Source organism: Elephantulus edwardii, unplaced genomic scaffold (assembly GCF_000299155.1).
Source record: "Elephantulus edwardii isolate Elephantulus edwardi_28Jun2011 unplaced genomic scaffold, EleEdw1.0 scaffold00325, whole genome shotgun sequence".
Classification (NCBI taxonomy): Eukaryota; Metazoa; Chordata; class Mammalia; order Macroscelidea; family Macroscelididae; genus Elephantulus; species Elephantulus edwardii.
The window spans coordinates 2,279,126-2,291,507 of NW_006400075.1; the positions used below are offsets into that span (position 1 = coordinate 2,279,126).

Sequence of the window (12,382 nt, forward strand, 5' to 3'; positions counted from 1 at the left end):
AACTGGGGAGGAGGGTGGAGAAAACAGTGCAACAATGAATGAATGAAAACCCAAAATCTCTGTAAATGTTCATTAAAACTAATAAAATTTAATTAAAAAAATAGCTTTCCATGCTCTCCAATTACCAAGGAACTGTGACTATAAAAAATAGCTGTGTGCAAGAAAATAATGTAAACTTTATTCTTACTTTTGTTGTCTTTTTGGCTGTTGATTAAGCCCTTAATTGTAAAAATGTAATATAAATGTATCATGCTAAATGCAATAAAGGAGGGGGGGAAAGGAAGAAAGAAGGAGAATTAGAATGACTTAGAAGTAAAATAATCAAGATCACTTGACTGTTTGTCTTGTGTTCTTTCATCGTCCCTTCTCCGAACTTCTACCCACCTTCGTGCTCCCTCTTCGAGACCCTAGACCTCAGGTTTACAAGCTCCTCCTGACTGGAGCAGCCCACGGCAGTGTGTCCTGTCGGTTATATAGAGCTCGTTTGTAGTTCTGTCTGCGGTATCTGTTCCCTTGCTAATTTTCTGTCTGGCTACTTCATCCATGAGTGAAAGTGGGGTATTAAAATCCTTAATATTGCTATTAACAATTTGGGGAGCTCTGATGATCTAGTGGAAAGAAGCTGCGCTGCAATCCTGAAGGCATATGGTTAGAGGCCACCAGCTGCTCTGTGGGAGAAGGTTGGGCAGTCTCCTCCCATGTGATTTACTGCCTCTGAAAACCTGCTGGAGGGTCAGCGATGAGTTGGTTCCAACTCTACAGTACACCACCACCACAACAACAACACTAACAATTTAATCATTGTGATGTGTCAGATGCTTTCTCATAGCGACCCTATAAATGACAGATCTGAGCCCTATCCTATACTGTGCCATCCTCAACATCACTGACATGCTTGAGCCCATTGTGACAGTCACTACTGCAATCCATCTTGTTGAAGATCTTCCTCTCCTTGGCTGACCCTGCACCTTTCCAAGCATGATATTCTTTTCCAAAGCCTGGTCCTTCCTGACAACATACCCTAATTATTTCAGATGAAGTTTCACCATCTAAGTTACACCTCTAAGGAGTAACCTGGCTACACTTTCTCCAAGACAGACTTATTTGTTCTCTTGACAGCTGCCCATGTGATATTCAGTACTCTTCTGCAACACCACAACTCAAAAGCATCAATGCCTCTTCTGTCATCCTTAGTCACTGTCTATTAGATGCCTAATAAGTAATTGAAAAGACAATGGCTTGGGTCAGGCACAGCTTAGTATTAAAACTGACATCCTTATTCTTCATCACTTTGGAGGGGTCTCTGACATCAGATTTTCCCAATGTAACACCTCTTTTTTTAAATTTTTAAAAAAATTTTGTTTGTGTGTGTGTGTGTACCGTCAAATCAGATCTGACTGGTATAGGAGGAGATGGCCCCTCCTTCTCCAGCAGAGCATCTGGTAGATTCGAACCACGTATCTCTGGGATTGCAGTGTAGCTTCTTTTCACTAGGCCACCAGAGCTCCCCAAAACACCTCTTTTAAGTTCTAGACTGCTGAAACCAAGGGTATTGATTGTGTGGGTACAGGTAAGATGAAATCATTGACGACTCCAATCTTTTCTTCATGTATCATGATTTGCTATTGGCCTGGTGGTGAGGATTTCTGTTTTCTTGATGTTGAGATGTAATCCATATGTAACCTTTGATGTTTTGGAAGCTAGGAGGACCCTTGACAACTACCTTTTCTCACGCCAGAACCTCCTCCACTCTGGGCCTTTCTTTCACACCACTGACCCTTGCCCAGCAGAGAAGGTGGTTTGGCCAGCTCTTTATTAGGCAGTGGGACAGGACTGCTCTCTGTTCCTGTGCTAAAAGAGGAGACCCAGCGAGCCAAGCAGGCCATGCCTTGCGGGGCAGTGACCTCTAGGGTCACTTAAGCTTCTGCAGGTACTCACAGATCCTGTCCTTGACGGAAGGATCAAGTGTCGAGCAGTCCCACTCGGCCAGCTTCACTAGCCGGTCATGTGCCTCCCTGAAGAGGCCTGAGCCGATGGTCAGCTCCACACGCATGCGCCACTCAGCCAGCTTGGAACTGTAGAGGAAAACGTTGTGGTTGCCCCCCATGGGCTGTGAACAGACACAGGGAAGGGAGGTCAGCTTGGAAACCTGTTCTCCCTGGAACCCTCCTACAGCCTCAAGGGACCTCCCATCTACGTCCATATAGAACTGGTCTTTTTGCCCCTGAGAGCTAGACAAGGGAGTTATAAGTAGTGTTATGGATGTGCAGTGGGGATGGGGAGCTGGGAGTCCCCAGTGCTCTGCATCGCTGGTCTTGCTCCATCCTTTGGCCCCTCTCTGATGTGGTCTCTGGCCCAGGTGGCTCTGGCTCCTCTGGCCTGAATGAGCCTATAGCTTCTGCTCTCTTCCAGGGAAACACCTTGACCCTAGGTTGGGAGGGAAGTTAGCTAGCTTTCTCTTCATATTGACTCCTCTTCTGTGACCAGTCATAGGGGCCAAGACCAGAGACCCAACTACCTACCTTAGGAAGGAACATGTTCACTTATTTTCCAATAGTGGCCCTATGCATTATTTATCCTTTTGTGAGTGAGCTACTTCATTCAGCATAATGCTCTCTGGTCTCCAGTGGAGACTTGAAAAGACAGGGCACATAGCGATATGCATAGAGCAATGGTAATAAATTATATAAAATAAAATGTATGTGAATGGTTATATAAAACCCAATGTACATGTACAAAACCCTACGTATATGAGTCATTATACGCAAACAAATAAAAAATTAAAAGAGTGAAGGAACATATTCCCAAGCCTTGGGGGAAGTAGAGGGTAAGGCAAGAGGGGTAAAGGTCTACCTGATGGGCTGAAGTTGGTCTTCCAAGTGTGCATTGCTTGGGCATTGGCCAAGCAAAGTGGTACAAAGTGGTCCCTTTATGGACTGGCCAGAGACCATGTCAACCTCCAAAGAGACCAACTGGGGTCTACACTGGCCATGCCGCACACCAGTGAGGTGACCTTCTTTTACAAATAGAGGCCCGGCAAATGCCCACACACACACATCAGGTGAACCCCAGGTACACCCCAGGAGAGCTTCCCTGTGCAACCATCTCTGTAGCACTCTGGAAGGGAATCAAGGCCAGGAAGAACTTTCCAGAGAGCCCAGAGGGAGAGGAGGTAGCCTGGAATCATGGCAGAGTGACCAGGACTCACAAGAGCTCTTCCACCTGGCCCAGGTTCATGGCCAGCTCCTCCCCATGCTGACGAATCTGTCAGGTATGGATAGTCATGACCCTTCTTGGTTTAAATGCTCTGTGTTCCCATTGTCCCTGGCTATGTCCAGCACCAGACTCGGCCCCCACTACTCCCAGGGTGGTCCTGCCTGCCTTTCCCTCCTCCAGCTCAGCCTAGGGTTCTTAGCCCTACTGGTGACTCCTGTCCAGCCTCTGCCCACACCTGCATCATCTCCACCAAGGCCACCAAATCTGCCAGTGAGATGTGGTCCCCCGTGATGAACAGCCTGTTCTGAAGAAACTTCTCCTCAAACATTTGGAGGCTGTTGTTCACCTCCTCCAGGGTCTTCTCCATCTTCTCGGCTGGTACCTCCTCGCCTGTGATCATCGGGATCAGCAGCTGGCCAGGGAAGGGAGAGAAGGGATGAGGAGAGGCCACAAAGCCCTCTGACCCACTCCGGCCTGGTATTCTTGCCCATCGGGGGGGGGGGCTGGGCAGGAACCAGGATGCAAAGGAGTTCCACATTTTGGGCATGCTGATTGGGAGGAGCTGCTCAGGACAGTGTGTTCAGAAGGGTCTGAAGCCCACTCTCCTCACCTGTAGGGAACTCTGGTGGCTTAGTGGCAAGGAACTGCACTTCCAATACAAAACTACATGGTTCGAATCCACCAGTTACTCAGGTGACAGAAAGATGGCAACCTCCTCCTGTGTGGTTAACTGTTTCTGAAAACCCTCTTGGGGGTCAGCTATGGGTCACAGTAACGGTACTCCTCATTGACAGGACAGGTCAAGAGGCATGAATACGCAAGTTCTATCATCCACTCTTTTTAGAATTTGTTCTCCATCAACCTTTCAGCCAGGAGTGTTTAAGTGTTTGACTGACAACCAGAAGGTCAAGAATTGGAACCAACTAGCCATCTCTTGGGAGACAAATGTGGCAGTCTGCTTCCATTAAGAAAGATCCAGAGCCTCAGAAATCATGGGAAACAGTACTCTGTACTAAGCATCATGGCTAATCAGAATCAATTCCACTGCAGTGGCTCTAGATTTGTGGGTGCTTTTAAAAATAGTTCCCTTATTTAGTATAATCTTTCCCTTCACCCAACTTAATAAGGGTCTATTACCTAATGACTGATTTTCCTACCTTTCTCATCCCTAGTTACCATCAGACAATGTGCATTTCTGGGTAAAAACCTTTACTTCACTTCTATAAGAGCGGTATTATAGAGTATATGTCCTTTTATGACTGACTTACTGCACTCAGCAAGCATAGTGGCCTCCAGGTTCACCTATACTATGTGGTTTTTGTTATTCATTAGTGCTGCAAACATAGTACTTCATCATCGACCTACCACTGCTTGTCTATGCAGCCATCTGCTGTTGGACACATAAGTTGTTTTCATCTCATTGATATGGGAAATATTGCTGCAGTGGGCACAAGTATGCACACACCTGTCCTTGTTCCAGCTTGGCGCTCTGGTGGCTCAGTGGTAAAGAGCTGCACTATCAATGCAAAGGTACTCAGTTTGAATCCAGTAGCTGCTCTGAAAGAGAAAGACGGACAATCTCCTCCCATGCAATTCACTGCCTCTGAAAATCTGCTAGTGGTTCAGCTATTTGACAGTACGTAAAACCGACAGGAATCTAGTAGTAGGATTGCTGGATCAAGAGTTATTTCTATTTCCGGTGTTTTAAAGATGTACCATACTGTTTCCCACCATATTTTATGTTGTTGTATCCTTTCAAGTTGGAACAAACCCATAGATGACCCTTCAGTAGGTTTTCAGAAGCAATAAATCATCTGGGAGGAGACTGCCCATCTTTCTTCCATGGAGCACCAGGTGGATTTGAACCACATGCCTTTGGGATTACAGTGCAGTTTCTTAATACTAGATTACCAGAGTTCCTGTGTATTTTATCATTAGGGAGCTCTGGTGGCCTGGTAATTAAAACACTGAGCTCCTGATCAAGGGTTGGCAGTGCAAACCCACCAGCGGCCCATGGAAACAGGGATGTAGTTAGCAGAACTCTAAGGCGGTAGGGACAGCTTTATGTGGGCAGCAGGACCAGACAGAGGGAGAGATGCAGCCACCAGAGCCAGGCCTGGGTTCCAGGGTCCCTGATTCCCTTATCCCCAAGCCCCAGCCTCGCTTGGTAGCTGTCCCCCGTCCCAGGCCAGGTAGCCTTTGTGCTCCACTCACCTTGATCCACAGCATCCTGTTCATGGGCTGCCGAATAGCTGTGTGATGCCAGGCCATGAACTCATCCACAAGGGCGCGCGTGTGCAGGTCCGGCGGGTACCAGTGCGAGGGCGCACTGTACTTGCGACACAAGTAGGAGAGAATGGCCACGCTGTGGGGAGGAGGCAGAGCTGGGAGGATGCAGGGGCTGCCCCACAGGCACTGGCCTCCTCCTCGGGGTGGGGCTGAGCCCTAGGGATCTCAGGGAAGTCCCTCCTCCCTGAAGCAGTGTGTCTGTCAGGGATTTTTGTTAATGTCCTGTACCCTTGAGTCAGAACCAACCCACAGCTGACTCTCCAGCAAGCAGGCTTTCAGGAGGTGTAAATAGCAGGGGAGCAGGATGCCTGTCCTTCCTCAGAGCAACTGTGGATACGAATTGAATGCCTTAGGGTTAGTAGCACAACTCCTTGCCACTGAGCCACCAGGAAGGAAACCCGAGAGGGGCAAGAGTGGGCACACGTGAAAGGAAGACCAGATGGGGAACCACCTGTCCCTGACACCAGGGAGGAGGAACGGCACAGGAAACATGCAGAAAGGGAGAAGGTGGCACAAGTGGCAGAAGAGTGGGGAGGGAGGCCACGTTAGGGGCCTTGAGTCCACTCAGAAGAGAGGCCAACTAGCTACTGAATATTCTGAGGGACCTAGTTCTCCTCTGACACTGGGGGAGCACGGGGGGGGGGAGTCACTGGATGATAGCTGGGGTGGAGCTGGCAGGATGTTGTCATGTGCTGTCGACTTGGAACTGACTCACAGCTGACCCTCCAGTGGGTTTTCAGAGGCAGTAAATCACATGGGAAGACTCAACAAGATGGGTTGACACAGGGACTGTAGCAACGGGCTCAAGTGTGTCAGAGAGGACAAGAGTGACACAGGATAGGACAGTTTCAGATCCATTGTTCATAGGGTCGGTATGACTCAAGGGCATCTAACAATAAAATAGCATAGGAGATCTTTCTTCCACAGAGCAGTTGGCAGATTCAAATCACGTGACTTTGGACTGGCAGTGCAACTCCTTACCACTAGGCTCCCAGAACTCCTCCCTGAGGAGCTCACTGTAAGGGGAGCCTTCTGGATGGCCTGGCTGCTGGGGTTAGAGGTGTCAGGATGAGCCGTTAATCTCCAAAGCAAGGGAATGACAAGTTGAAGCTGCACTTTAGGAGGTCAAAGTGTCAGGACCCAGAGGTCTGAGGAGGGCAGGAGCAGGGGGTGCAGCGGGCAGGCTGGAGACAAGTCACAGAGGGACTGCTGGGCATTGCCTTGGTTGATGGGGTGGGTCCAGGACGGCTCTGTGGCCACCATGACCACCGCCGTCCACTGGGAAGGCCTGCTTCTCAATGCTAACAACTTCTGTGCTGCCAATTTGCCTGCTTCCTTAAGCCTCTAAGTCCAAAGGCTAATTTTCAAGAAATTGGCAGGCACAAACCTATCTGTTGAGGAACCCTCAGCACAGTCTAGGCTATGGGCCAAAATTCCTGGCTTTGTCAACAATACAATGTGTGTGAAGAGGGTTCTGGGAAAGAAAAAACCTCAGACTCTCTGGTCGGCCCAAACCGTGGATAGCTGCTATAGAGTAAAGCATTCAGCCATGTGTGAGCCAGGCACAGGCAGCTGTTAAGGAGCATAAAGAACACAATAGTAATATACTCACATTATTAATATATGCTATTATTAGGTAATATTGCATTATTTATAATAGGTTTCATTTCTTGACTTATACTATTATATAATATATTATTTACAATATATTTAATCTGTTAACTTATACTGTTATATAATATTATTTAAAATAGATTTCACATTATTTTTACTGCATTATTTCTATTTCATTACTATTTCTTATGATTTCTAATACATTAATTGTATATTATATAATTATATATTCTTTCTATTTCATTACTAATTCCTATTATTTCTAATACATTAATAGGCTATTATCTATTTTATAATAAGGGAGCTCTGGTGGCCTCAAAATCAAGACAGGGGTCCATCAGGGATGTATTTTGTCTCCATACCTTTTCAATCTGTATGTAGAACAGATCATCCGAGATGCTGGGCTGTACAAGGAGGAATGTGGCATCAGGATTGGTGGAAGAATCATTAAAAACCTGCGTTATGCAGATGACAAAACCCTGCTTGCTGAACCTGAGGAGGACCTGAAGCGCTTGCTGCAGAAGGTCAAGGACTACAGCCTCCTATATGGATTGAAGCTCAATATCAAGAAAACAAAGATTCTCACCACTGGGCCAATTGGCAGCATCAGTATGGATGGTGAAGAGATTGAGATAGTTAACAGTTTTAGTTTGCTTGGTTCCACAGTCAACACTCTTGGTAACAGCAGCCAGGAAATTAGGAGACTAATTGCATTGGGAAAGTAAGCTGTGATGGACCTCTCCAGAGTACTGAAGTGCAACGGTGTCAGGCTGGAGACTAAGGTGCGCCTGATCTAGGCTATAGTCTTTGCAATTACGTGCTATACACTGGAGAGTTGGACAGTGAATAGGGATGATAGAAAGACAATTAATGCTTTATAGTGTTGAATATACCATGGACTGCTAGGAGAACAAACAGGTTTGTCCTGGAGAGGGTGAAGCCAGAATGCTCCTTGGAGTCAAGGACTCTGAAGCTTTGTCTGACATATTTTGGGCATGTTGCAAGGAGGGACTGGTCCTTGAAGAGGGACATCATGTTTGGGAGAGTGGACGGACGGCGCAGAAGAGGAAGTCCCTCGATGAGACTGATCGATTCTATGATTGGGGTGGTGGGAATGAGTGTGTCGGAGATGGCAAGGTTGGCACAGAATAGAATGGCGTTTAGGGCTCTTGTACATAGGGTCGCTATGAGTCACTAGCGACTCGATGGCACATAACAACAACAACAACTGGTGGCCCAGTGGCAAAGAGTTGTGCTGCAATCCCAAAGGCACGCAGTTTTCTGAAAGAAGCCTGCCGAGGGTCAGCTATGGGTCAATTCTGACTCCATGGTACACAACAACAACATTATATAATAAGATATATGGGGAGCTCTGATGGCCTAGTGGCAAGAAGCTGTACTGCAATCACAAAGGCACGTCGTTCGAGGCCACCAGCTGCTCCACGGGAGAGGGATTGGCAACTCCTCCTGTGTGACTTCTTGCCTCTGAAAACTCTCTGGAGGGTCAGCTATGGGTCAGTTCTGACTCTACAGTACACAACAACAACATATATAATTACATACTAATGTTATTGTTATGTGACTCATAGTGACCCTATGTACAATGGCTATAAACCCTGCTGTATCCTGAGCCAACCTTATCGTCTCTAACAAACCTATCCCCATTACTCCGGTCACTGAGTCAATCCATCTCATAGAAGGTCCAATCTTATTGTCTCTGATACACCTAACCCCATTACCCCTGTCACTGAATCAATCCATCTCTTCGCGGGTCTTTTCCTGCATGATCTCTCCACCATCCCAAGCATGAGGTCCCTCTCCAAGGACTGATTCCGCCTTGCAACATATCCAAAGTATGTCAGATGAAGCTTCAAAATCCTTGCCTCCAAGGGGCAGCCTGGCTTCATCCTCTCTAGGACAAACTTGTTTGTTCTCCTAGCAATCCATGGTATATTCAATACTCTTCTCCAACACAGCTCAAAAGCATCAATTCTCCTTCTATCATCCCTAGTTCATTGTCCAGATATCTGATGCATAGCAAATAATTGCCCATGGCCTGGATCAGGCACACCTTAGTCTCTAGAATGACATCATTTCTCTTCAGTACTTTGGAGAGGTCTCTGACAGCAGACTTTCCAACTGCAAGGCTGCACAGTGGACTGGACTTGGGGGGAGGGATTGCATAACAATGAAAGAATTTTCCTTTTTCTTTTCAAGAAGAAGACTGAATTGAGTGGGAGGGGGTGGGCAGGAAGAAAAGTGCAACAATGAATGAATGGAAACCCTATGTCTCTGTAAACTTTCAATACGTTTTTTTTTTTTTCAAAAAAACCAAAAAACAAAAAAAAGTCTATACTCAGCAAAATGTCCCTCTAAGCAAAAGTAAAAAAAGAAAATATTGTGGAGCCAAGCAAACTGAGGCTGTTAACAATCTCAATCTCTTTACCATCTATCATGATGCTGCCATTCAGACCAGTGGTGAGAATCTTTGTTTTCTTGATTTTGAGCTTCAATCCATATTGAAGGCTGCGGTCCTTGATGCTCTGCAGCAAGTGCTCAGGTCTTCCTCAGTTTCAGCAAGCAGGATTGTGTTGTCTGCATTGAATTAAAAAAAAAAATTAAAAACTCCTCACCACTGGGCCAGTAGGCAACATGATGGGATGGTGGTGGTGGTTGTTGATTGCCTTCGAGTTGGGCACAACTCATAGTGACCCTATGAAAAAAAGGCTTAAAGCTCCTCTACAACTATCGACATTTATCAAAGTTCATAGAATTTCCGGAGGCATATTATTTAGGAAGTGGATGCCACTCCTGCTTCCAAATCTGTCATAGTATGTTATTGTTTTTATATGCCATTGAGTCACTTGTAATGATAATGACCCTATGAACTAACTTTGACACACCAACCCCCATCGCCCCAGTGACTGTATCAATCCATCTCATCCTCGGTCTCCCTCTCCTGTGTTGCCCGCCCGCCTTTCTGAGCATGATGTCCTTCTCCAAGGACTGATCTCTCCTGGCCACGTGCCCAAAGTAAGTGAGGCAGAGCTTCAAAATCCTAGCCTCCAAGGAAAAACTTGGCTTCACTCTCTCCAAAACAGACCTATTTGTTCTCTTGGCGGTCCATGGTGTGTTCAAGACTCTTCTCCAGCACCACAACTCAGAGGCATCTATTCTTCTTCTGCCATCCTTAGTCATTGTCCAACTCTCTGAAGCATATCAAGTAATTGAGAAGAACATGGTCTGGATTAGGCACACCTTTGTATCTAGACTAATGCTGTTGTTCTTCTGAACTATGGAAAGGTCCATGACAGCAGATTTTTTTATAAATTTGTTTTTAATTTTATTTTATTATATTTTGTGTGTGTACCATCAAATCAGATCTGACTGGTACAGGAGGAGACTGCCCCTCCTTCTCCAGCAGAGCATCTGGTAGATTTGAACCATGAGCATCTGTGATTGCAGTGCAGCTTCTTACCACTAGGCCACCAGAGCTCCCTTACAGCAGATTTTCCCAATGCAATTCGTCTTTTGATTCCCTGACTGCTGGTGTTAAGAGTGTTGATTGTGGTGATCGCTTCAGCAGCACATATATTAAAATTGGAATGATACAGAGAAGATTAGCATGGCCCCTGCGCAAGAAAGACACACAAATTCGTGAAGCGCTCCATATTTTTAAATTTTAAAAAAGAATGCTTATTGTGGATCCGAGCAAGCTGTAATTGTTAACAACCCCAATCTCTTCTCCATCTAACATAGTGCTGCCAATTGGCCCAGTGGTAAGAATCTTTGTCTTCTAGATGTTGAGCTTCAACTCGTATTGAAAACTACATTCCTTGACCTTTTGCAGCAAGTGCTTCAGTTCTTCCTCAGTTTCAGCAAGCAAGGTTGTGTCATCTGCATATCATAGGTTGTTAATGAGTCGTCCTCCAATTCTGATGTCACACTCCTCCTCATAAAGCCCTGCTTCCCAAATGACCTGTTCTGCATACAGATTAAAAGATATGGGGACAGGATGTATCCCTGACACACTCCTTTCCTGACTTTGAACCATACAGTGTTTCCTTGCTCTGTTCTGAGGACTGCTTCTTGGTCCAAGTTTAGGTTTCTCATAAGCATGATCATGTGCTTGGAGATTCCCATTGTCCTCAAGGTTTGCCACAATTTATTGTGATCTACACAGTCAAATGCCTTTGCATAGTAAATGAAACACAGATACACATTCTTCTGTTGCTCTCTGCTTTCTGTCAAGATCCATCTGACATGGCAATAATGTTCCTAGTGCCATGACCTCTTCTTAACCCAGCTTGTAATTCTGATAGTTCCCTGTCAATGTACCAATCAAGTCTTTTCTGGCTAATCTTCAGCAGTATTTTGCTAGTGTGTGATATTAGTGATATTGTTCGATAATTTCCACACTCTGTTGGGTCACCTTTTTTTGGAATGGGAATAAATATGGATCTCTTCCAGTCAGTTGGCCGAGTAGTTGTTCTTGGCACAACTTGGTGAGCACGTGCAGGGCAGCACCTGTTTGCTGAAATACGTCAATTGGTTTTCCATTAATTCCTGGGGCTTTAATTTTTCCAGGTCCTTCAGAGTAGCCTGCACTTCCTCCTTCATCACCATTGTTTCATGCTCATACGTTGTTTCTTGAAATTCTTCTGTGTCAGCCAATTCTTTTTGGTACAATGACTCTGTATACTTTTCCCATCTGCTTTTAATGATTCTGGAATCATTCAATATCCTGCCCATAGCATCCTTAAGCATTGCAACTCATGGCTTGAATTTATTCTTTATTTCTTTCAGCTTAAGAAATGCTGAGCAAGCTCAGCCCTTTTGATTTTCTGACTCCAGCTCTTCGCACATTTCATTATAATACTTTGCCTTTTTTCCTGAGCAGCCCTTTGAAATCTTCTATTCTTGATTTCTTCCCTTTGTTTTGGCTTCTCGGTGCTCTAGTACAATATTCAGAGTCTCTTCTGACATCCATTTTGGTCTTCTTCCTTCTTAATAATTATTTTCATTTTTCATGAACAATATTTTTTATATCTTCCCAGCTTATCTGGTCTTTGTTCACTAGAGTTCAAGGCCTCAAACCTATTCCTGAGTTGGTTTTTAAATTCATGGGACATAAGGGAGCTATGGTGGCCTAGTGGCAAGAGGCTTCCCGGCAATCCCAGAGGTGCGTGGTCCAAATCCACTGATCTCTGCTGGAAAAGGAGGGACAGTCTCCTCCTGTACCAGTCAGATCTGATTTGATGGT

At 45.6% G+C, this 12,382-nt stretch overlaps 2 protein-coding genes across 2 annotated transcripts in view; both read right to left on the reverse strand.

Moving 5' to 3' along the window:
- The window catches only part of LOC102877647 (glutathione S-transferase theta-2-like), a 49,960-nt gene that overhangs the window by 19,605 nt on the left and 17,973 nt on the right, over positions 1-12,382 (reverse strand). The window lies entirely within an intron of this gene.
- LOC102846373 (glutathione S-transferase theta-4-like) overlaps positions 1,913-12,382 on the reverse strand; it is a 22,099-nt gene continuing 11,629 nt past the window's right edge. Inside the window, exons 3-5 of the mRNA XM_006901423.1 lie at positions 5,431-5,581; positions 3,452-3,628; positions 1,913-2,110 (exon numbers count right to left, since the gene is read on the reverse strand). Coding sequence (XP_006901485.1) covers positions 1,913-2,110; positions 3,452-3,628; positions 5,431-5,581 — 526 coding nt within the window. The remainder of the gene's footprint in view (positions 2,111-3,451; positions 3,629-5,430; positions 5,582-12,382) is intronic.